We start from the raw sequence: 25,306 nt of genomic DNA, 5'->3' as shown, positions 1-25,306 counted from the left end.
TACTATAGCTAAAACTGCAGCTCAGAAATGAAGAGCAATGTGTGAGACCTTTCTAAGAATAGTTAAACACCTCGCAAAATGCAGAACTCCACTACTCTGGGAAACACTTTGGTGGATGAAAGGGCCATTACCGTACCAAACAAAGATTGAAAACAGTAAGGTGACCTAAAAAAAAATAAAAACAAGTCATGTAACTAGTAGGTAACAAGTGAGAGAAATTCAGAGGCAACATGAATAGGCAATATAAAACAAATCAAGCAAGAGTGATTGAGACACAGAGGTTGACCCAGTAAAAGAGGGGCAGAAAAGACCAGCAGGTTTATGTGAGCATTCTGTCAGCTATATAGCATTTTATAGATGTATGAAATGCTATGTACATCTATCTAGGGAATAACTAATATAATCACTAAACAGAGATATAATTTTAAACAATAAGAAATCAAGTCATATCACTTGCCCTTTTGAGGCCGCTATTAGAGGTCTTGGGCAGGTATTGTGCACAAAATGTGTAAATGTTTTTGTTAAATGACATTGCTAATTTCACAAATCATTTATACTTGATTGATCAATAAAAAGGTGTGCGTACAACCTGTTCAACTTGGTCTCAGGGCTAATCGTATTATTCTGTATGTAAATCTGAGACATCAATTATGTTAAGTTACATTATGAATGGAATAGCAGTCGTACAATATGATACAAATTAGAGGACCTATAGTATCATACGTGTTACCCGGTCATACAATAGCATACGAATTGGAAGACATAACTTATCATACATCTTGGAGGACGTATAGTATTGCACATCTTTATTTGAGACCAGGTTGCTTGTTGCACCATAACAAAGGAGAATTAACATGGGCATTTAGGGGAACGGATGACAAAGGTTAGGTGGATTTGGTTACGTTTACAATCAGGGTTAGCTAAAATGCAATAGTTGTCCCTGACGTTTCTAAAACATGCAACCTTTGGCTTGCTAGTCTGTCGCGGGTTACGCCCACCCATCCTCTTTGACCAACCTCCCTACTTTAGTTTGTGTCAAGTAACTAAACCATTAGTAGGTATCATACGTCTTAGAGGTGCTCAGAAATACATTTAGTACATTTCGTATTGCTCTGAGGCCAGGCTGAACTGTCATGTACATAACAGTATACAATCTATAGTTCTACTTCTCAAACATTCAATATTTTCTATTACGATGCATTAACATTGGCAGAGTACAGACAAAATAAAAAAACTCAGTCTGGTCAATCCAACGACGCACTCTACTCTCTCATTCAAATTGTAGCGTGCAGAGTTGAATGGCATGAGAGACCGGGCCCCACCACAAGCCATGGCCAGGTAGAGGAAGTCTAAAATGTGGCAGAAAACAAAAGTTGGCATTTAAAATAAACCTTATTTTGTGTCTGTCATCCCAACATGACAAGGATGAACACTGGCAAAAGCCTCAGTGACTGTTCAAACACTGATCTTTAAGAAAGAAGGTATCATGTCAGAGTGCAGAGAGGCCAGTAGCCATCTTGGAAATAGTCACAGCATCATCGCCCCTCATCATCCCAGATATGTATTCTTTGTTTAAGTGTTCCTTTCTGCTGATGAAGCGAAGGAAATTTGACCGTAGTGGAGAAGCGGATGGCTTATTAAAACACAAAAACCCAATACAGCAATACCGACCCAGTGTGTCAATCATATCTTGTGATTTTCAATGTCTTGTCTCCTCCCTCTGGCTGGCCAGTGCCATCATCGACTCCTGCTGCCTGTGTGGTGGTTCCCCTCTGCAGCAGTGTGGTGATCTTCTTGGCCCCCTGAAGAGCTACAACATGGCTATGCTCTCTGGGGTGCAGTTGAGATGGGTGGATGTGCTGCTTCCTCCAGGGGACTTTAGGCCCTTGGCTCCCATGCCCAGCGACATGGCCCCGGCCGTGCCGCCCATCATGACCCCCGAGTGGTGGTGGGTCTGCTGCAGGCCGACCATCATGGTGTCGTTGGTGACCGTGCCAAATTCGTAGGTGAAGGTGCCGTAGAAGACAAGGATGTCCACAGTGAAGACCCACTCGCAGATGGCTGCTGCGTGCTGGAGAACAAAGCTCTCGTGGATGAAGAAGATACCACCTGGGGAAAGAGTTAAGGAGACGCAACAGCCCCATCGATGGAGGAAGAAAGGCCACATCAATAAATCTATGGATGCGTCCCAAATGGGACACATCACCCGCAGAGGGGAGGGGACACCTCACACCAAATCGTAAATTGTATGCAGCAGACGACTCTTTTTGGTCTCTAGTATGGGGGATTGGAATATCTCTTTGTTACAGGGACATTTTGCCATCCAAAAACTCTAACGTCCAAAAGTGAACACTGGGACAATACATTTCAACATCTGAATGTGGGGAATGATGAGATGGAATATGGGAAATTAAATGTCTATCATTAAAAGGTAACAAAAGTGATATAACAAAAATATTGTAACTTGAAGAGCATTCACACTGTGTATATCAGGTTTACATCCTTTACATTGTGTAGGAAAGGATGAAAATAATATTTTTGTTAAGATAACTAAAGTCGCATTCCTTTCTAACGAGATCATAGTTTTTGATGATGATTTGGCCCATAACTAGCCACGCCCAAGGGAGTGTGTTAGTATGACGGAAATGCTCCTTTTTACCAAAGTGTATAAAAGATTGAGTTAAGAATTAACATACCAGACTAGGACTCAAGCTGCAGCTAGGTCTCGACCCTGAAAATCCACACGAGTTGAAGACAACGAAGTAGCCTCTAACAATTCATGTTACGGTTGAGTAGCTGTTCTAAGTACTGTATCTAAGAAAGTGAATTTAAGTAGGACCATCCGGTTATTCTCTTCAAATCATCGCCGACTACACTGCTCTCATCACATCTCTGGGGATCATCGACACGGCTGATTAGCTGTACTCAGAAGACCACTCTTCCAGAACGAGTGAAAGTAAACAGACAACTAAGGAGAAGGACATTGTGACCTCTTGTGGACAATTAAAGCCTTACACTTACAAACTAAGGAGAAGACCCAATCCAACCCTTTTCACAAAGGCCTGGGTCCAACAGAGACAAAACGAAGGAAGACCTTCAACACGTAAATACATGCATTACTTCTTACCCAAAACGGGTGGCAGTTCAGGGCAAGGTATTAGGATTACTGTGAGCGTAGTTCCCAAATAAATCCAAGTGTTGTCTCCCCTTAACTCTCCATATTTTTTTAACAAGTGTCATATTGTGTTAGTCTGCTAGGGATCCATTTTCATCGTATTAAGTTTCTAATCAATAACCTATACCGTGTGTATATCCTGTGTTATCATTTAGTTAGTAAGTAATCAAATCAATGTGTGTGGTACGGAATGATCACCAAGACTCGGGTTTGTGCAGTTTTAAGAAGTCTGCAACGTTCAGAATGAGACTAATATGAAGTAATGATTAATAACTGTTATCGAAAAACAGAAATTGAGTTTCAGTCAGGAGATGATAACGCTATAAACAACTTCCTCCGTGGTGCTCCAAATTCTTAATGAGTTAATAGTTACATGATCAATTTAATATTGGGTAACAATTAAAACATTGTTATTTGTCGAATCAACTGTCATCCCATTAATTAAAGTCATGACACTATGCAGTGCACTACTTTTGTCCAGAGCCCCATTCATCACAGACCGGAACTAGACGACCATTTACGCGGTTTCACAGACTAGCCATTGCAAGGTTTCAATAGAGAAGAGAAATTACACAAACTGTGCTTGATTTAAATTACATGACGCTATGGAGACATGATCAGTCACCTTTTATTAAATGGTGTAATCCATCATGACCAATATCTAATAACGTACCCCCACCCCTCCACCAATCCCAGCGAGTCAGGAAGGATACTAAGGACAAGTGAGACCAGGGCTCCTGCGGCCAGCGCTACGCGGACGTGTGCCATCCAGTAGTCAAGGGCGGTGATGGCCATCCGGTAGGTGAGAACACACTGCAAGCACACGAAGAGCAGACCCGCAGGGAATGCCACGCCCGCGCCAACGTAGTGCAGAGACTTGGCATGGTCAACCTGCTCAGGGAGGGGGGGGTAAACAGGTTAATCAATTTTTTAAATTGAGATTGAAAACATACATTTTAATACACAAGTGAAGCTGCTCCGAATACCCAAATTCCATCGACTGTCCCCCTGAACCCAAAAGGGCGCTAACAAAGAAAATCCCTTTAACCAAAACAGAAAGGGATTCAAAAGGGGTTCTGAAAGGCACCCATGTGGGTGCACACTGAAAGTTGGCAAAGCCACTAGTAAGGGGTTATAAAAAAATAGACACCCACCATGGATGCCCACTAGGTTTGCCTCCAAAAAGGAAAACTAAATAAAACAGGATAGGGAGTAAAAAGAATATGGAGCAAAAAAAAAACAAAAAAACACCAAAACTCAGGCCTCGTTCAAAATCACACCTCAGTTTACATGAAGCGTAGCTCTCACCAACATCTCTCAAGCTCACCTGGAGCACAGGGCCAGCCACTACACTTACCTAGATGGCATAGCAGTCAGATGTCCTTTGTCCTCGTCTTGTCCCGTGTATATATATTTACATCTTTCTTCGCATATCTTTTATATATTTTATTTTCGAAAAACAACCCTGCAATCCGTCTCACCAATTTAAAATAAAAAAGTATTATTCACCTCAAATCTGAAATCCACAATAGAAGCTAGCCAGTTTACTGACTAACGGTTTGTGGTCATCAGCTATCCTTTAACTCCAAAAGCTATCGGCAGTTTTGTACAACGCGACTCAGACCAGAACATACAAGACCTATTTTTCTCTCCATATCCCCGGATTTCAACCGCAAGTTCTGGACATTTACACATGGATCTTGCAGCTAGCTAGCTGCTATCCGTGTGACTATTGGCTTATGTCGATCCCGGAGCAAACATCAATTATTCCGGAGCTAGCCAGCTGAAGAGTTCCATCAGCCACTCCTGGACTACAATCACCTATCCAGACCCGTTTTACTGTGGACACGGAGCCCCACCGGGCCTTCACGATTGGAATACCGACGTTATCTGCCCGAGGGAGTTATCCAACTGGCCCCTCCATCGCGACGTTACCAGAACGCCCATCTGCGGCCCGCTAATCATTAGCCGTCTTATCGGCTGCTATCTGAATAGGTCTATCGGACTATTTTTCTTGCATCACTATATCACCAACTGGATTGATCCCCTCTTCCACACGGAACCCCACTAATCTACCAACGGAAACGCATGAGGTGGCTAAAAACAGACCTCCATCCTATGCTAGCTTGCCAAAGATGGCCCGGCTAGCTGTCTGAAACGCTGTGAACCCAATCAACCTCACTACTCAACGGACCCTTATGATTACTCGACTAAGCATGCCTCTCCTTAATGTCAATATGCCTTGTCCATTGCTGTTCTGGTTAGTGTTTATTGGCTTATTTCACTGTAGTGCCGCTAGCGCTGCTCATTACACCTTATCCAACCTTTCAGTTCCACCACCCACACATGCGATGACATCACCTGGTTTCAATGATGTTTCTAGAGACAATATCACTCAATACCTAGGTTTACCTCCACTGTATTCACATCCTACCATACCTTTGTCTGTACATTATACCTTGAAGCTATTTTATCGCCCCCAGAAACCTCCTTTTACTCTGTTCCGGATGTTCTAGACGACCAATTCTCATAGCTTTTAGCCGTACCCTTATCCTACTCTGTTCCTCTGGTGATGTAGAGGTGAATCCAGGCCCTGCAGTGCCTAGCTCCACTCCTATTCCCCAGGCGCTTTCTTTGGATGTTAACATTAGAAGCCTCCTCCCTAAGTTTTTTTTATTTACTGCTTTAGCACACTCTGCCAACCCGGAAGCCAAGGTAGTTTTTTTCAAGCAGAAATGTGCTTCCTGCAACACAAACTCAAAAAAGTTCTGGGACACTAAAGTCCATGGAGAATAAGAACACCTCCTCCCAGCTGCCCACTGCACTGAGGATAGGAAACACTGTCACCACCGATTAAATCCACTATAATTGAGAATTTCAATAAGCATTTTTCTACGGCTGGCCATGCTTTCCACCTGGCTACCCCTACCCCGGTCAACAGCACTGCACCCCCCACAGCAACTCACCCAAGCCTTCCCCATTTCGCCCAAATCCAATCAGCTGATGTTCTGAAAGAGCTGCAAAATCTGGACCCCTACAAATCAGCCGGGCTAGACAATCTATACCCTTTCTTTCTAAAAAATTATCTGCAGAAATTGTTGCAACCCCTATTACTTGTCTGTTCAACCTCTTTCATGTCATCTGAGATTCCCAAAGATTGGAAAGCAGCTGCGGTCATCCCCCTCTTCAAAGGGGGGGACACTCTTGACCCAAACTGCTACAGACCTATATCTATCCTACCCTGCCTTTCCAAGGTCTTCGAAAGCCAAGTCAACAGATTACCGACCATTTCGAATCCAACCATACCTTCTCCGCTATGCAATCTGGTTTCAGAGCTGGTCATGAGTGCACCTCAGCCACGCTCAAGGTCCTGAACGATATCTTAACCGCCATTGATAAGAAACAATACTGTGCAGCCGTATTCATTGACCTGGCCAAGGCTTTCGACTCTGTCAATCACCACATCCTCATCGGCAGACTCGATAGCCTTGGTTTCTCAAATGATTGACTCGTCTGGTTCACAAACTACTATTCTGATGGAGTTCAGTGTGTCAAATCGGAGGGCATGTTGTCCGGGCCTCTGGCAGTCTATGGGGTTGCCACAGGGCTCAATTCTTGGACCGACTCTCCTCTGTAAACATCAATGATGTTGCTCTTGCTGCTGGTGAGTCTCTGATCCACCTCTACGCAGACGACACCATTCTGTATACTTCTGGCCCTTCTTTGGACACTGTTAACAACCCTTGAGAAAAGCTTCAATGCCATACATCTCTCCTTCCATCACCTCCAATTGCTCTTAAATACAAGTAAAATTAAATGCATGCTCTTCAACTGATCGCTGCCTGCACCTGCACGCCCGTCCAACATCACTACTCTGGACGGTTCTGACTTAGGTATTTGTAGTTGTCCACATATTCTAGGTGCCTGGTTAGCCTGTAAACTCTCCTTCCAGACTCACGTCAAACATCTCCAATCCAAAGTTAAATCTAGAATTGGGTTCCTATTTCACAACAAAGCATCCTTCACTCATGCTGCCAAACATACCCTTGTAAAGCAGACTATCCTTCCGATCCTCGGCGATGTCATTTACAAAATAGCCTCCAATACCCTACTCAATAAATTTGATGCAGTCTACCACAGTGCCATCCGTTTTGTCACCAAAGCCCCATGTACTACCCACCACTGCGACCTGTACTCGCTCATTTGCTGGCCCTCGCTTCATACTCATACAAACCCACTGGCTCCAGGTCATCTACAAGACCCTGCTAAGTAAAGTCCCCCCTTATCTCAGCTCGCTGGTCACCATAGCATCACCCACCTGTAGCACACACTCCAGCAGGTATATCTCTCTGGTCACCTCTAAAACTAATTCTTCCTTTGGCCGCCTCTCCTTCCAGTTCTCTGCTGCCAATGACTGGAACGAACTACAAAAATCTCTGTAACTGGAAACACTTGTCTCCCTCACTAGCTTTAAGCACCAGCTGTCAGAGCAGCTCACAGATTACTGCACCTGTACATAGCCCATCTATAATTTAGCCCAAACAACTACCTCTCCCCCTACTGTATTTATTTAGCTCCTTTGCATCTCTACCTTGCACATTCTTCTACTGCAACTCTACCACTCCAGTGTTTTACTTGCTATATTTTATTTACTTTGCCACCATGGCCTTTTTTTTTTTCTTCGCCTTTACCTCCCTTATCTCACCTCATTTGCTCACATTGTATATAGACGTACTTTTCCACTGTATGTTTGTTTTACTCCATGTGTAACTCTGTGTCGAACTGCTTTGCTTTATCTTGGCCAGGTCGCAATTGTAAATGAGAAGGTGAAATAAAACAAACTCCTAAATAGCACCTGGGCCTACACAGGTGAAACACCTTCCCACTAATGGGATAGCAACCAGCACAGGTGTAACATACTGACTGATGAGGTGACACCATGTGCTAACCAGCTATACGTGCTAAAGTCCAACCTTAAAACATAAAAAAAAACAAAGCCTGTAACACCCACTTCTACCTACCCACACCGCTTGTTTTTAACCAATAGACAAATATTAGACAAAACAGGGAATCAGAAGGAGAATATAGCCACCACTTGATAATTGACAAAACTTTAAGTTGCTCTGGATAAGAGTGTGCTGAAAAATGGTGGGGTTTAATTGACATCAAGTCATTGGGATAATACAGTCACAACTGGAGAGGGACTGGTAGCAGAGTTATGGAATCAAGATGTACTGTATGTCTAGAGAAGAATTGACATGAATCACCTGGAAGTTTCCCACCATGACCAGTCCTACAGCATTGGTGCAGCCAGACAACAGGGCATTGGTGTTAATCCAGCAACCGTGGCTGTGCTCAATCACCTGGGCATAGCGCAGAAGGCACACCATCACCACTGGGGGGAGAGCAAGAGAGATGGGATGAAGAGGAGCACAGACAAAGGCAGCAGAGTGAGTGGTGATAAATAAGACAGAACAGGAAGTAATGGAGAAGGGTCATGGATGATAAAGGGGGGGGGGGCAGGCAATAATGGAGGAAAGGCCACATGCATTATTGATTAAAGACCAGAGCCCATTTCAAGCCCTTCTGCACATACTGCTGACTAGTGGCATACACCGACTGCTGACTAGTGGCATACACCGATTTGCTATGTAAATTAATCTAGACAGGCAGACTAGATCAGTTAGGCCTATATTAGGAAATTCTTTTAAATATTTGGTTTTGATAAAAGTTCACATTATACCTGTGGATTCAGCACCCGTTTCCTGTGTCATGGTGATAATGACTACAGTACTAAAAAGGAGATTATGTGAGGTGATATAATCTCCTTTGGGGGGGGGGGGGAAACTGATAGCATGTATAGGTATTTAATCACCACCTTCAGATCATTATCACCATGACACAGCAAAAGTATTATCTCTACTGTTGCACAAACAACCAACCTCTCGTATGAGATAATGATCATATTTGGCCAATATTTCTACTGAGATAATGTTTTTATTATGCCCACCCAGCAGACTGTCGACCAATCGTGTTTATGGTTGTCATGCTGCGGCACGCGGTTGCTAAGCTAATCATGCAATCCCTTCAAAGTCAGTGTTCATGTCAAAAACATGCCTATTTTCCTTGAAAGTACGTAATGTCACGATTCTAAAGCTATATGATACTACAGATGGCAAGTCATTTTTTCTAGATCAGCTTTAATATTGATGTAAACAATAAATCTATCTGCAATGTAATTGTCTGCATAATTTAAAATCCCCCATACACAGTACCAGTTTGGACACACTCATTCAAGGGTTTCTCTATTTTTTACATTGTAGAATAATAGTGAAGATGCCAAAGATATGACACACATATTGAAAGTGTTATACAAATCAAAATATTTTATATTTGAGATTCTTCAAAGTAGTCCCCCCATGCCCCTAGCTTTGCACACTCTTGGCATTCTCTCAACCAGCTTCATGAGGTAGTCACCTGGAATGCATTTGAATTAACAGGTGTGCCTTGTAAAAGTTAATTTGTGGAATTGCTTTCCTTCTTAATGTGTTTGAGCCAATCAGTTGTGCTGTGACAAGGTAGGGGTGGTATACAGAAGATTTAACAAATAGGGCTAAGACCAAGTTCATATTATGGCAAGAACAGCTCAAATAAGCAAAGAGAAGAAACGACAGTCCATCATTACTTCAAGACATGAAGGTCAGTCAATTCGAAAATTAAGAACTTTGATAGTTTCTTCAAGTGCAGTAGCAAAAACCCTTAAGCGCTATGATGAAACTGGCTCATGAAGAACATTACAGGAGAGGAAGACCCAGAGTTACCTCTGCTGCAGAGGATAAGTTCATTAGAGTTACCAGCCTCAGAAATGCTTCAGAGTTCAGACACATCTCAACATCAACTGTTCAGAGGAGACTGCGTGAATCAGGCCTTCATGGTCAAATTGCTGCAAAGAAACCACTACTAAAGGACACCAATAAGAAGAGACTACTTGGGACAAGAAACATGAGCAATGGAAATTAGAATGGTGGAAATCTGCCCTTTGGTCTGATGAGTCCAAATTTGAGATTTTTGGTTCCAACAGCCGTGTCTTTGAAACGCAGAGTAGGTGAATGGATGATCTCCGCATGTGTGGTTCCCACCGTGAAGCATGGAGGATTGATGGTGTGGGGATGCTTTGCTAGTGACACTATCAGTGATGTATTTAGATTGCAAGTCACACTTAACCAGCATGGCTACCACAGCATTCTGCAGCGATACGCCATCCCATCTGGTTTGCGCTTAGTGGGACACACCTCCAGGTTGTGTAAAGGCTATTTGACCAAGAAGGAGAGTGATGGCGTGCTGCATCAGATAACCTAGCCTCAACAAAATCACCCAACCGAAATTAGATGTTTTGGGATGAGTTGGACCGCAGAGTGAAGGAAAAGCAGCCAACAAGTGCTCAGCATATGTAGGAACCCTTCAAGACAGTTGGAAAAGCATTCCAGGTGAAGCTGGTTGAGAGAAGGCCAAGTGCAAAGCTGTCATCAAGGCAAAGGGTGGCTATTTTGAAGAATATATATTTATTTTTTTTAACACTTTTGGTTATTACCTGATTTCATGTGTTATTTCATAGGTCTTCTCTATTATTCTACAATGCAGAAAATAGTAAAAAAGAGAAAAACCCTTGAATGAGTAGGTGTCCCAAATTTTGACTGGTACTGTATATACACTTTTTTTAAATAATTTTCTCCTAACCCTACCACCCCTCCCCTAATTGGAGTAAACTAATGGAAAACAACACTTAAGATTCTACATACATTTTCCGGCCAATGCATTTTTTGTTTTTAATCCCATCCTTCAGCTACCCTCAAATCTCATCTCTGAAGACCATCCAGATGGCAAGTTAATTATCTCACATCTGAGAAAAGATTGGTAATGTTGTACTTCTTGTTGCCAAAATTCTTGCCAATGTTGGGTTTTTGAGCTAGCGCCCATTGACATAGCATGGGCAAAGTTTTCCCCATCCTCAAAAGTATATCTGCCGTTCTGAATGTTAGACTCCACTTTGAGGCACATCAATCCACAGGTTGAACATGGTGAGATTATAGACGCCTAAATTGATAGCGGTAAAGTCAAACTGCACTAACTAGCTACGTTACAGGCTGATAATGTCTTTGGTTTTATTGCGTGAAGCTACGTTAGCTAGCTAGCTACCTACCTAGCCAGCCAGCCCATAGAGCAACCATTGCATTGTGGATTTTGTAGTAGACTTGAGCTGTTACAGATTATCACAACGATTTTACTACCAACCTTATTATAAACGGCAAAATGAAACATTTGTTTGCCCCCCCAAAAAAGTGTCATTTAACACTGTAAATTAAAGGAATGAGTGGCTTTGACCTCCAATACATCACTGATGAGTGATACAAAGGGCACAGCTTATTGTCAGTGTGAGTGATGACAGAAGAGGACTGCATCCCAAATGACACCCTATTAATCCCTACATAGGTCTCTGTTCAAAAGTTGTGCACTATGGGCCCAGGTCAAAAATAGTACTCTAAATCGTGAATAGTTTGCCATTTGGGATGGAGAAGAGGCTCTTCTTACCCATGAAGCCTCCGACGTTCCCGATCAGACTGAACAGACAGCTCTCAGGGGGGAAGGAGCCACATTTACTGTACGAGACACAAGAGGGAGGAAACAACATGTCACTCAAAACGCATAAGGAATCCACTCACAAGTTGACTAGGCCTATATTATGACCATGATTCAAATGTTAGGAAAAGGCATGCATGACAAGGTTGTTACTATTTCACCATTTCTCTTCTGGTACGGTTACAAGACTGTAGATGAACGTATTATTAGAGAGCGAGAGAGAGGAAGAGCGAGACCCTAATTGACAAACAAAAGCAGTCTTCCCATGCTTGGTTGATTTAAAAAAAAAAAAGCTTTGGACTCAATTTGGCATGAGGGTCTGCTATACAAATTGATGGAAAGCAGTGTTTGGGGGAAAACATGGCATTATAACATCCATGTACACAAACAAGTGTGCAGTTAAAATTGGCAATAAACACACATATTTCTTCAGGGCCAGGGGGTGAGACAGGGATGTAGCTTGAGCCCCACCCTCTAACACTGAGTGTACAAAACATTAGGAACACCTACCTAACATTGAGTTGCACCCCCTTTTGCCCTCAGAACAGCCTCAATTCAGCAGGGCATGGAATACAAGGTGTCGAAAGTGTTCCATAGGGATACTGGCCCATGTTCACTCTAGAGGTCGACCGATTAATCGGAATGGCCGATTAATTAGGGCCGATTTCAAGTTCATAACAAACGGAAATCTGTAATTTTGGACACCGATTTTGCAACAACAAAAAATTCAGCTCTTCCATTGTACTTCAAGCATTGCGCTGTTTATGACTTCAAGCCTATCAACTCCCGAGATTAGGCTGGTGTAACCGTTGTGAAATGGCTAGCTAGTTAGTGGGGTGTGCGCTAATAGTGTTTCAAAAGTCACTCGCTCCGAGACTTGGAGTGGTTGTTCCCCTTGCTCTGCATGGGTAATGCTGCTTCGAGGGTGGCTGTTGTCAATGTGTTCCTGGTTCGAGCCCAGGTAGGAGCGAGGAGAGGGACGGAAGCTATACTGTTACACTGGCAATACTAAAGTGCCTATAAGAACATCCAATAGTCAAAGGTATATGAAATACAAATGGTATAGAGAGAAATAGTCCTATAATAACAACTACAACCTAAAACTTCTTACCTGGGATTATTGAAGACTCATGTGGCACATGAGGCACATTACACTTTTACTTTCTTCTCCAACACTTTTTTTTTGCATTATTTAAACCAAATTGAACATGTTTCATTATTTATTTGAGGCCAAATTGATTTTATTGATGTATTATATTAAGTTAAAATAAGTGTTCATTCAGTATTGTTGAAATTGTCATTACAAAATGTATTTATTTTTTAAATCGGCATCGGCTTTATTTGGTCCTCCAATAATCGGTCGACCTCTAGTTGACTCCATTGCTTCCTACAGTTTTGTCAAGTTGCCTGTGTGTCCTTTGGGTGGTGGAACATTCTTGATACACATGGGAAACTATTGAGCGTGAAAAAAAAAACAGCAGCGTTGCAGTTCTTGACACAAACCGGTGCACTTGGCAGCTACTACTACTATACCTCATTCAAAAAGAAACAAATCTTTTGTCTTGCCCATTCACCATCTAAATGGCGCACATACACAACCCATGTCTCAACGCTTAAAAATATTTATTTAACCGATCTCCTCCCATTCATCTACACCAGAGGCTCCTCACAGAATGGGAGGACCATCCTCCTCAGTGAATTTCAGAAACATTTGTGATTTATTTTTAACTAAATATATAGTCACGTCACTAAATAATTCATAAAAAAACAAATAAAATAAAATAAAAAAAACACTGTTTTGCAATGTATGTCTTCGTAACCTCAAAAGCACTCTGTAGGGTAGCACCATGGTGTAGCCGGAGGATAGCTAGTTTCCATCCTCTGGGTACATTGACTTACAGTTGAAGTCGGAGGTCTACATACACCTTAGCCAAATACATTTAAACTTTCACAATTCCTGACATTTAATCCTAGTCAAAATTCCCTGTCTTAGGTCAGTTAGGGTCACCACTTTATTTTAAGAATGTGAAATGTCAGTATAATAGAGAGATTTATTTTAGCTTGTACTTCTTTCATCACATTCCCAGTGGGTCAGAAATTTACATAGACAATTAGTGTTTGGTAGCATTGCCTTTAAAATGGTTGAACTTGGGTCAAACGTGTCAAGTAGCCTTCCACAAGCTTCCCACAATAAGTTGGGTGAATTTTGGCCCATTCCTCCTGACAGAGCTGGTGTAACCGAGTCAGGTTTGTAAGCCTCCTTGCTCCCACACGCTTTTTCAGTTCTGCCCACAAATTTTGTATGGGATTGAAGTCAGGGCTTTGTGATGGCCACTCCAATACCTTGACATTGTTGTCCTTAAGCCATTTTGCCACAACTTTGGAAGTATGCTTGGGGTCATTGTCCATTTGGAAGACCCATTTGCAACCAAGCTTTAACTTCCTGACTGATGTCTTGAGATGTTGCTTCAATATATCCACATCATTTTCATTCTTCGTAATGCCATCTATTTTGTGAAGTGCACCAGTCCCTCCTGCAGCAAAGCACCCCCACAACATGATGCTGCCACTTCCGTGCTTCAAGGTTGGGATGGTGTTCTTCAGCTTGCAAGCCTCCCCCTTTTTCCTCCAAACATAACAATGGTCATTATGGCCAAACAGTTCTATTTTTGTTTCATCAGACCAAAGGACATTTCTCCAAAAAGTACAATCTTTGTCCCCATGTGCAGTTGCAAACCGTAGTCTGACTTTTTTTTATGGCGGATTTGGAACAGTGGCTTCTTCCTTGCTGAGAGGCCTTTCAGGTTATGTCGATATAGGACTCGTTTTACTGTGGATATAGATACTTTTGTACCTGTTTCCTTCAGCATCTTCACAAGGTTCTTTGCTGTTGTTCTGGGATTGATTTGCACTTTTCACACCCAAGTACATTCATCACTAGGAGACAGAACGCGTCTCCTTCCTGAGCGGTATGACGGCTACGTGGTCTCATGGTGTTTATACTTGCGTACTATTGTTTGTACAGATGAATGTGGTACCTTCAGGCGTTTGGAAACTGCTCCCAAGGAAGAACCAGACTTGGAGGTCTACCATTTTTTTTCTGAGGTCTTGCCTGATTTCATTTTCCCATGATGTCAAGCAGAGGCACTGAGTTTGAAGGTAGACCTTGAAATACATCCACAGGTACACATTCAGTTGACTCAAATGATGTCAATTAGCCTATCAGAATCTTCTAAAGCCATGACATCATTTTCTGGAATTTTACAAGCTGTTTATAGACAGTCAATTTAAGTGTATGTACAATTCTGACCCACTGGAATTGTGATACAGTGAATTAGAAGTGAAATAATCTGTCTAAACAATTGTTGGAAAAAAAATGACCTGTGTCATGCAAAGTAGACGTCCTAACTGACTTGCAAAAACTATAGTTTGTTAACAAGAAATTTGTGGAGTGGTTGAAAAACAAGTGTTAATAACCCCAACCTAAGTGTATGTAAACTTTCGACTTCAATTGTAAATACAAAATCTAGGAGGCTCATGGTTTTCACTCCCTTCCACAGCAATTATGACAACTTCCGGAGGATGTCTTTGAACCTATCAGAGATCTTGTAGCATGAAATGACGTCCACCCAAATCAAAGGATCAGAGAACGAATGTAGTACTGAGAGTCTAAGCTGAAGCTACAGTATCTAGCACTGCAATGCATGTTGACTCAAAAAGACAATAGTTGAACAAAATAACAAAACTGGAATAAACATATCTGAATTTGTCCAATAGAAACTTTAGTTTGCAAATTTTGGACTAATGATCACACCCTAGATCAGCTAGATGCAGGCAAGAGTGTGCAAGGCAGTATTGAAAGTGTCACTGATTACTCAAATCTTTCTCAACCAGTGCACAGACAAACTTTTCTTGCTATGTTGTAGCAACCTTTTGATGGGTATAGGGAAATTCGAGTATCATGTAGTAGTGTAACAGTATAACTTTAGACCGTCCCCTCGCCCATACCCGGGCGCAAACCAGGGACCCTCTGCACACATCAACAACAGTCACCCACGAAGCCGCGACCCTTGCAGAGCAAGAGGAACCACTACTTCAAGGTCTCAGAGCAAGTGACGTCACCGATTGAAACACTATTTAGAGCGCACCACCGCTGACTAGCTAGCAGTTTCACATCCGTTACACTAGCCTAAACCTATCGATGTCATATTGAGCTTGGTGAATGGAATATGAATGAGTCATCCAATATGCTGTAATATAAATTAAGCATTAATACATTTTAGAAAATGTAATTAAAATAAAACAGTAATACCTTATTTACATAAGTATTCAGACCCTTTGCTAGGAGACTTGAAATTGAGCTCTGGTGCATCCTGTTCACATTGATCATCCTTGAGATGTTTCGAGAACTTGCGGTAAGAGTCCACCTGTGGTAAATTCAATTGATTGGACATGATTTGGATAGGCACACACCTGTCTATATAAAAAGGTCCCACAATTGACAATGCATGTCAGAACAAAAACCAAGCCGTGAGGTCAAAGGAATTGTCCATAGCGCTAAGAGACAGGATTGTTTGAGGCACAGATCTGGGGAAGGGTACCACAAGATCCCCAAGAATACAGTGGCCTACATCATTAAATGGATATGTTTGAAACCAGCAAGACTCTCCCTAGAGCTGGCCACTCAACCAAACTGAGCAATCAGGGCAGAAAGGCCTTGGGGAGGTGACCAAGAACCCGATGGTCACTGACAGAGCTCCAGAGTTCCTCTATAGAGAGGGGAGAACCTTCCAGAAGTACAACCATCTCTGTAGCACTCCACCAGTCAGGATTTTATGGTAGAGCAGCCAGACTGAAGCCACTCCTCAGTAAAAGGCACATGACAGCCCCCTTTGGAGTTTGCAAAAAGGAACCTAAAGACCATGAGGAACCTCAGACCATGAGAACCTAGATTCACTGGTCTGATGAAACCAAGATTGAACCCTTTGGCCTGAATGCCAAACGTCACATCTGGAGGAAACCTGACACCATCCCTACGGTGAAGCATGGTGATGGCAGCATCATGCCGTGGGGATGTTTTTCAGCGGCAGGGACTGGGAGACTAGTCAGGATCGAGGGAAAGTACAGAGATCCTTGATGAAAACCTGCTCCAAAGTGCTCAGGACCTCAGACTGGGGCAAAGGTTCACCTTTCAACAGGACAACGACCCAAAGCACACAGCCAAGACAATGCAGGAGTGGCTTCAGGACAAGTCTCTGAATGTCCTTGAGTGGCCCAGACAGAACATCTCTGAAGAGACCTGAAAACAGTTGTACAGTGACACTCCCATCCAACCTGACAGAGGTTGAGCGGACCTGCAGAGAAGAATGGGAGAAACTCCAAATACAAGTGTGCCAAGCTTGTAGTGTCATACCCAAGAAAACTCGAGGCTGTAATCGCTGCCAAAGGTGCTTCAACAAAGTACTGAGTAAAGAGTCTGAATACTTATGTATTAAATAAAAAATATCACATATCTTAGAACCAGTTTTTGCTTCTTCATTATGGGGTAGTGTGTGTAGATTGAGAGGGGAAACGATTTAATCAATTTTAGAATAAGACTAACGTAACAAAATGGGTCTAAATACTTTCCGAATGCACTGTATATCAATGAATTGTCGAGAACACTAGAACAGTCTGCAGCCTTACCCTACTGGACCTGGAAATCAAATGTCTGTTTGCAGAATATCTGGTGTGTCGGTCCCTAACCAAGAAGGGCCTACAACAGCACCTAAGCTTTTGCACAGATTCTGGCCCTGACAGTAAATCTCAGGAAGACAAAAATAATGGTGTACAGTAGCCAGGACAACAATTTTCAGTGGTATTGTTAACAAGCACACCCACATAAAGAAAATGAAAAACCCGTTCAGCCCCCGGTTTGACCGTGATCTTGCAGAGTTACTCCACCTCAAGAATTGCATTTAGCGAAAGGCTTGGCATACGCATACTCAGGCTGACTGGCTATCGTTCAGGGAAATGAGTAATAAGTGCACTCAGGCTATACGGAAGGCCAAAGTTGGTGACTTAAAGGAGAAGTTCTCTCTCTGTGGGTCTAACCCCAATAAGTTCTGGTAAACGGTTAAAAACCAGAAGAATAAGCCATGCTCCTCACAGCTGCCCATGTCCCTTAACGTAGATGTGGTTGTTACTAACAAGAAGCACATGGCTGAGCTCTTTAATAATCACCACGTCATTAAGTCAGGATTCCTATTTGACTCAGCCATGCCTCCTTGCCCGTTCAACATTTCCTCATCTCCCACCCCTTCTAATTCGACTACACCCGATGCTTCTCCCTCTTTTTCCCCTGCCCCGCTACAAAGTTTCTCCCTGCAGACGGTCACTGAGTCCGAAGAGCTAAAGGAGCTCCTTTAACTTGACCCCCCCCAAAAAAACATCTGGGTCAGATGGTTTAGACCCTTCTTTAAGTTTGCTGCCCCTATCATCGCTAAGACTCTCCCCCCTTTCTGGGGAGGTTCCCATTGCTTGGAAGGCAGCCATGGTTCATCCTATATTTTTAAAAAGGGGGAGATCAAGCTGATCCTAACTGTTATAGGCTTATTTCTATTTTGCCCAGTTTATCTGACTGGCTTTCTTGATGTCTATAGTTCTCTCTGGTATGCAATCTAGTTTCCGCTCAGGTTATGGATGTGTCACTGCAACCTTAAAAGGTCCTCAATGATGTCACCATTGCCCTTGATTCTAAGTAATGTTGTGCTGCTATTTTTATTGACTTGGCCAAAGCTTTTGATGTCTCTGAGGGGTCTTTGGCCTGGTTTGCTAACTACTGCTCTCAAAGAGTACAGTGCATAAACAGTGCATAAAGTCAGAACATCTGCTGTCTCAGCCACTGCCTGTCACCAAGGGTGTACCCCAAGGCTCAATCCTAGGCCCCACGCTCTTCTCAATTTACATCAACAACATAGCTCAGGCAGTAGGAAGCTCTCTCATCCATTTATATGCAGATGATAGTCATACTCAGCTGGCCCCTCCCCAGACTTTGTGTTAAACGCTTTACGACAAAGGTTTTAGCGTCCAACAAGCTTTCTCTGCCCTTTACCTATATTTTGGATGTGTTATGTGGTTTGGTAAGAACAATGTCCCTCTTCCCACAGGTGTTATTACTACCTCTAAGGGTTTAGAGCTTGAGATCGTCAACTCATACAAGTACTTGGGAGAATGGCGAGATGGTACACTGTCCTTCTCGCAGCACATATTAAAGCTGCAGGCTAAAGTTAAATCTAGACTTGGTTTCCTCTATCATAACTGCTTCTCTTTCACCCCAGCTGTCAAACTAACCCTGATAAAGATGACCATCCTACCCATACTAGAATACAAAGACGTAATGTATAGATCGGCAAGTAAGGGTGCTCTCGAGCAGCTAGATGATCTTTACCTTTAGGCCATCTGATTTGCCACCAATGCTTCTTATAGGACACATCACTGCACTCTATATGCCCTCTATGGTTGTGAGGTTTGTGGTCCACTCACCAACCAATAATTCACAAAATGGCACCAACATCCAATTGAGACTACATGCAGAATTCTGCAAAAATAGAATGTGTACAACGCAAACAATGTATACAGAGCAGAATTAGGACCTCACACACTAGTTAACAAAATCCAGAAAATATATCTTAAATTCTACAACCATCTAAAAGGAAGCGATGCTCACACATCCTATGACAAAGCCATCACCTACAGAGAGATGAACCTAGAGAAGAGTCCCCTCAGCCAGCTGGTTCTGGGGCTCTGTTTAAAAACACAGACCCCACAAAGCTCCAGGACAACAACACAATTAGACCCAACCGAATTATAAGAATTCAAAAAGAAAAACTATGACATACTGGAAAAAAACAAAAAAACAGAGCTAACTAATGCTATTTGGCTGTAAACAGAATACACAGTACCTGACAACTGACTGACAAAATATAAATATTGATTATGTACAGACTCAAGTGAGCATAGTCTTGCTATTGAGAGAAGCCGCCATTGCCCGTCTTCTCTACAGAGCCAGGTCTGCCTCTGTGCCCACAAAATGAGGTGGACACTGAGCTGCACTTCCTAACCTCCTACCAAATGCATGACCACATTAGAGATACATACAGTGGGGCAAAAAAGTATTTAGTCAGCCACCAATTGTGCAAGTTCTCCCACTTAAAAAGATGAGGCCTGTAATTTTCATCTTAGGTACACTTCAACTATGACAGACAAAATTAGAAGAAAGAAAATCCAGAAAATCACATTGTAGGATTTTCTATTTATTTATTTGCAAATTATGGTGGAAAATAAGTATTTGGTCACCAACAAACAAGCAAGATTTCTGGCTTGTTCAGACCTGTAACTTCTTCTTTAAGAGGCTCCTCTGTCCTCCACTCGTTACCTGTATTAATGGCACCTGTTTGAACATGTTATCAGTATAAAAGACACCTGTCCACAACCTCAAACAGTCACACTCCAAACTCCACTATGGCCAAGACCAAAGAGCTGTCAAAGGACACCAGAAACAAAATTGTAGACCTGCACCAGGCTGGGAAGACTGAATCTGCAATAGGTAAGCAGCTTGATTTGAAGAAATCAACTGTGGGAGCAATTATTAGGAAATGGAAGACACACAAGACCACTGATAATCTCCCTCGATCTGGGGATCCACGCAAGATCTCACCCCGTGGGGTCAAAATGATCACAAGAACGGTGAGCAAAAATCCCAGAACCACACAGGGGGACCTAGTGAATGACCTGCAGAGAGCTGGGACCAAAGTAACAAAGCCTACCATCAGTAACACACTACGCCGCCAGGGACTCAAATCCTGCAGTGCCAGACGTGTCCCCCTGCTTAAGCCAGTACATTTCCAGGCCCGTCTGAAGTTTCCTAGAGAGCATTTGGATGATCCAGAAGAAGATTGGGATAATGTCATATGGTCAGGTGAAACCAAAATATAACGTTTTGGTAAAAACTCAACTCGTCGTGTTTGGAGGACAAAGAATGCTGAGTTGCATCCAAAGAACACCATACCTACTGTGAAGCATGGGGGTAGAAACATCATGCTTTGGGGCTGTTTTTCTGCAAAGGGACCAGGACGACTGATCCGTGTAAAGGAAAGAATGAATGGGGCCATGTATCGTGAGATTTTGAGTGACAACCTCCTTCCATCAGCAAGGGCATTGAAGATGAAACGTGGCTGGGTCTTTCAGCATGACAATGATCCCAAACACAACGCCCGGGCAACGAAGGAATGGCTTCGTAAGAAGCATTTCAAGGTCCTGGAGTGGCCTAGCCAGTCTCCAGATCTCAACCCCATAGAAAATCTTTGGAGGGAGTTGAAAGTCCGTGTTGCCCAGCAACAGCCCCAAAACATCACTGCTCTAGAGGAGATCTGCATGGAGGAATGGGCCAAAATACCAGCAACAGTGTGTGAAAACCTTGTGAAGACTTACAGAAAACGTTTGACCTCCGTCATTGCCAACAAAGGGTATATAACAAAGTATTGAGATAAACTTTTGTTATTGACCAAATACTTATTTTCCACCATAATTTGTAAATAAATTCATTAAAAATCCTACAATGTGATTTTCTGGATTTTTTTCTCTCTCATTTTTGTCTGTCATAGTTGAAGTGTACCTATGATGAAAATTACAGGCCTCTCATATTTTTAAGTGGGAGAACTTACACAATTGGTGGCTGACTAAATACTTTTTTGCCCCACTGTAGTTCCCACAGGCTCACAAAGAAATTGAAAACATTGATCAACTCCCATACCGGTTACATGATGAACAAACCAGCTCCGTGCGTGTGCAGGTTGAGTTTGTCTATCCCCACCAGGCGCAATCAGGACACGCAGGTTGAAATGTCAAAATTAACTCTGAACCAACTATATTAATTTGGGATCAAAAAACACATTAAACATTCATGGACATTTAGCTAGCTAGCTTGCTGTTGCTAGCTAATTTGTCCTGGGATAAAAATATTGGCTAGTTATTTTACCTGAAATGTACAGTCTTTTCTGGATCGTTGTAGAATATCAGCCTATTTTGAGTCACAACATCGTGTGTTTATACTCTGACAATGAATCCACAGATTAAAAGGGGAAACCTAGTTAGTTTAGGTTGGCAACCAACATTAAGATGCACTACTGCAACCAACCGGACTGAAGTGTGGACCTCGTTCATCTTTCAATCACCCACATTTATATATGCTCATAAAAACCAATGAGGAGATGGGAGATGCAGGACTTGCAGTGCATCAAGTGTCTATTTTAGCGCCTAGCCACGCTAACACTCATTGATGCGCACATGCAGTTTTGATGAAATGATTGAACACATGTACATTATTTTGCAATGCTCACACACAAAACGCAGCAGGTGTGGTCAGCATGAAAGGTGAGAGAGAGCAAGCGAACAAAGGTATGTGAGACCTGATGAGGGGGATGTCCTGTATGGTGCAGCACGTCTTAGGGAAGCCTGGCCTGGCCATCTCCTCTGTACATGTCACATTGTAGGACCTGCACACAAGATACACCATTTTGGGAGGGAATTAGCCCTTTGTTCAGTCAAGCAGATGATATACTGTAGTATCAAGTCAATGTAGGCTATAAATCCAAAGACAAAACTGGGTCTTCCTTCACTGAAGGGTCACTCACCAGTTCTCCACAGGACAAACGTGATGATTCATCACAGCCATGGCGTAGCTGTGAGGGAAAACAAACACATCAATGACTTAAAATCACAACATTATGGACTGGATTCCTGGACATATATTAAGCCTAGTCCTGGACTAAACATTTAGATTCTCCATTAAGCATGCTTTTTTAAATCCAGAACTGGGCTTAATCGGTGTCCTTAATCAGTGTCCAAGAAACTAGATATCAATGTTTCTCTGTCAATCACTTTGTAGTACACCCTTAGTAAGGAAAACAAATGTAACTGGAACCTAGTATTTGAGAACTCACACTATCCATATTCCTGTGATGGAGAAGGCAGAGAGGCTGACAGGCAAGACGATCCAGGCAGTCATTGGACTGGCAGTGTGCTGTCTTTGTTCAAAGCATGAGGGAGGGGAGGGCTTCAGGCTGGACAAGGCAGACAATGAGGGGACAAGGTGGGGACACTAACAGGCAGGGAGGACAGACATGGGGGGGCATGAAAGGAAGACAGGGGGATGGCACACTGCTTGTGTTATACCGCTCGATGCCTGCAGCTGTCTTTACCACAGAGCAGGGAGTGAGAGAGTTGAACAAAAGGAAAATTTGAGGCAAGAAGAAGAGGGGCAGGGGAGAAAGAACAATTAGGCATAGTATTTGTAGTTTATTTTTCAGTAGGGTGACTTCACTTTCTTTAGTTGCCTGAAAAAAATGTCAGACATCAGGAATTCTAAAATCAGGTATCCTAGGTCTAGGAAAATCACACCACAATAAAATGTAAAAGTTTATTAATTTAGCAGACACTCTTATTCAGAGCGACTTACAGGAGCATTTAAGGTTAAGTGCCTTGCTCAAGAACACAGATTTTTCACCCAGTCAGCTCAGGGATTCAAACCAGCGACCTTTCAATTACTGGCCCAACACTGTCAAAATCACCCTTTGTCAGTATAACCTACAGAAGAAAACAAAATCTGATTGTCATTGCTATACTAAAATTAGTGTGTTGACTGACATTTTGCAGTTTAGGCCTGTACAGTTTCAAACTTCGCTCAGACTCACTTCTACACCTGCATTGCTTGCTGTTTGGGGTTTTAGGCTGAGTTTCTGTACAGCACTTTGAGATATCAGCTGATGTACGAAGGGCTATATAAATAAATTTGATTTGATTAGAATGAACTAAGAATGATCACACCGTAACTAAAAACAAGCTCTTGGTTTTCCATGATCACATTAGAAAACAGACTAAGACTTAGGTTAAAGGGGTAGTTTAGTTCTCAAGTAGTACTGAAATACAGTATATTTTATACAATGTAGAGATACTGAGAGCTCATCTCAGTGACAAATGAGAGAGGCCATTGTTTCCTGATACATTTACACAGGGAAGAGATAATGGAGAGGTTCATGACAGAATATTTCCTGTCTAGGCTTGATCAATTTCCCCATTTAGCTGGATCTCTTCTCAAGTCTCACAATTATCAACCCCCACTGTTACTGAAGCATCGGACTTGGCTAGGGCAGGGGTCCCTCTCTATCGTGCTAGGCTAATTCATTTGAGGTCCAACTGCAGCAAGCAACAATTATTGGGTTTTCTAGCTGACTGATGTTGAAATTGAGTAGCTATGATCCATTGTTGCACTGTGGCTGGCATGGATGATCAGATAATCATTGTGAGAACACCGGCTGTTAGCCAGCTATCAAGCCAACCTTAGTTAACCACTAGCTAGCTAGCTAATTAAAGCTAGTCTCAAATGATTGGCAGTACACCCTGCAAGTGTGACAGGTAAACTAGCCACCTACAGTAGGATCAAATGCATTACCTAGCTACCAACAGTAGTTAATGCATTTGATCCTATTAACGTTAAATCGTTCCTCCTAGTTAGCTAACGAAATAGCATATTCTTTCGCTAACCAACGCTAACTAACGCAAACGAACGTAAGCTAACTAGTCAACACTGCTACTAGCTAACAAGTTAAAGCCGGGGTTGTGTACCGGTAAAGTGTGTTCACTGACAGACAGCTGGTTCATGGTGGCTAAATAATTATTATCCCCTTTCTCCAAAGCAAGTAGCTAGCTGGCGGACTGGACAATTGAACAAAAGAGAGGGGTTAGTTTTGAACCCGCATACAAGTTAAACGTCCACAACAGTAGCACATATAATGAAAACCACTATGTACATACCCCAGATCCCGCTATTCCCACCACGAACCTCAACATTGGTTTCCCTTTAAAACGGGCCCCTCCACTCAATCGTGCGTGCCACTCTTCTGCCTCTTCTTCTTCTGTGGGTTTTATGGCAGACTACTACCTAAAAAGTTTTATTGCCGCCACCAACTGGACGGGTTGAAACCAAAACAAGGTAAAAAAAAGAAGATCCATATGTGATTGTGAAACTAACTTAATTCACCAAAAATAAAAAATAGTACATTGACAAAACAAAACTCCCACTTCTTCCTTCTTTCAATTCTCCATATCTACATTCTCAGGCTCGAGGACCTGAGGGTGGTACAGTTTGTGACAATATTCCATGTAAAAGAGAAATCTTTCATCCCCAGTAACCACTCCGCCACTTCCACAATGATTTCTATCTTCCTGGTTCTTCTCGCCACCTTGGCAGAGACATTTATCACTCTAGCTATAAAGGTCAAAAGTCCACCTTCCTAACCATTAAAATGTCAGGATCCTGCAGCCTGCAGTGAAGGCCTATCAAATCAAATCAAACCCATTTTTATTGTTCACATACACATGGTTAGCAGATGTTATTGCGAGTGTAGCGAAATGCTTATGCTTCTAGATCTGACAGTGTAGCAGTATCTAACAGGT

The 25,306-nt window shown here is 42.5% G+C and overlaps 1 protein-coding gene across 5 annotated transcripts; it reads right to left on the bottom strand.

Annotated features, from left to right (window-relative positions):
• Positions 1-785: 785 nt before the first annotated feature.
• LOC110536261 (transmembrane protein 150A) lies at positions 786-25,056 on the bottom strand. 5 transcript variants are annotated; one of them, XR_005034722.1, is made up of 9 exons: positions 24,665-25,056; positions 22,795-23,046; positions 22,486-22,533; positions 22,261-22,347; positions 11,765-11,832; positions 8,443-8,570; positions 3,889-4,066; positions 1,672-2,109; positions 786-1,349 (listed from the first exon to the last, which is right to left on the bottom strand). XR_005034722.1 is itself a non-coding variant. In XM_021621947.2 (8 exons), exons 2-8 carry the CDS (start codon positions 22,857-22,859, stop codon positions 1,811-1,813), a joined length of 873 nt encoding a protein of 290 aa, XP_021477622.1. In that variant the 5' UTR covers positions 22,860-23,046; positions 24,665-25,056; the 3' UTR covers positions 786-1,810. The 5 variants fall into 5 exon arrangements, 4 of the variants coding, with proteins under 4 accessions (XP_021477622.1, XP_021477624.1, XP_021477623.1 ...); XM_021621947.2 differs by having other exon boundaries at positions 786-2,109; XM_021621949.2 differs by having other exon boundaries at positions 786-2,109; positions 22,795-23,042.
• Positions 25,057-25,306: the final 250 nt, after the last annotated feature.

The sequence above is a fragment of the Oncorhynchus mykiss genome, chromosome 11, assembly GCF_013265735.2.
Source record: "Oncorhynchus mykiss isolate Arlee chromosome 11, USDA_OmykA_1.1, whole genome shotgun sequence".
NCBI lineage: Eukaryota > Metazoa > Chordata > Actinopteri > Salmoniformes > Salmonidae > Oncorhynchus > Oncorhynchus mykiss.
Note: the sequence above shows the minus strand (reverse complement) of the source record. Positions and strands in the feature narration are given on the sequence as shown.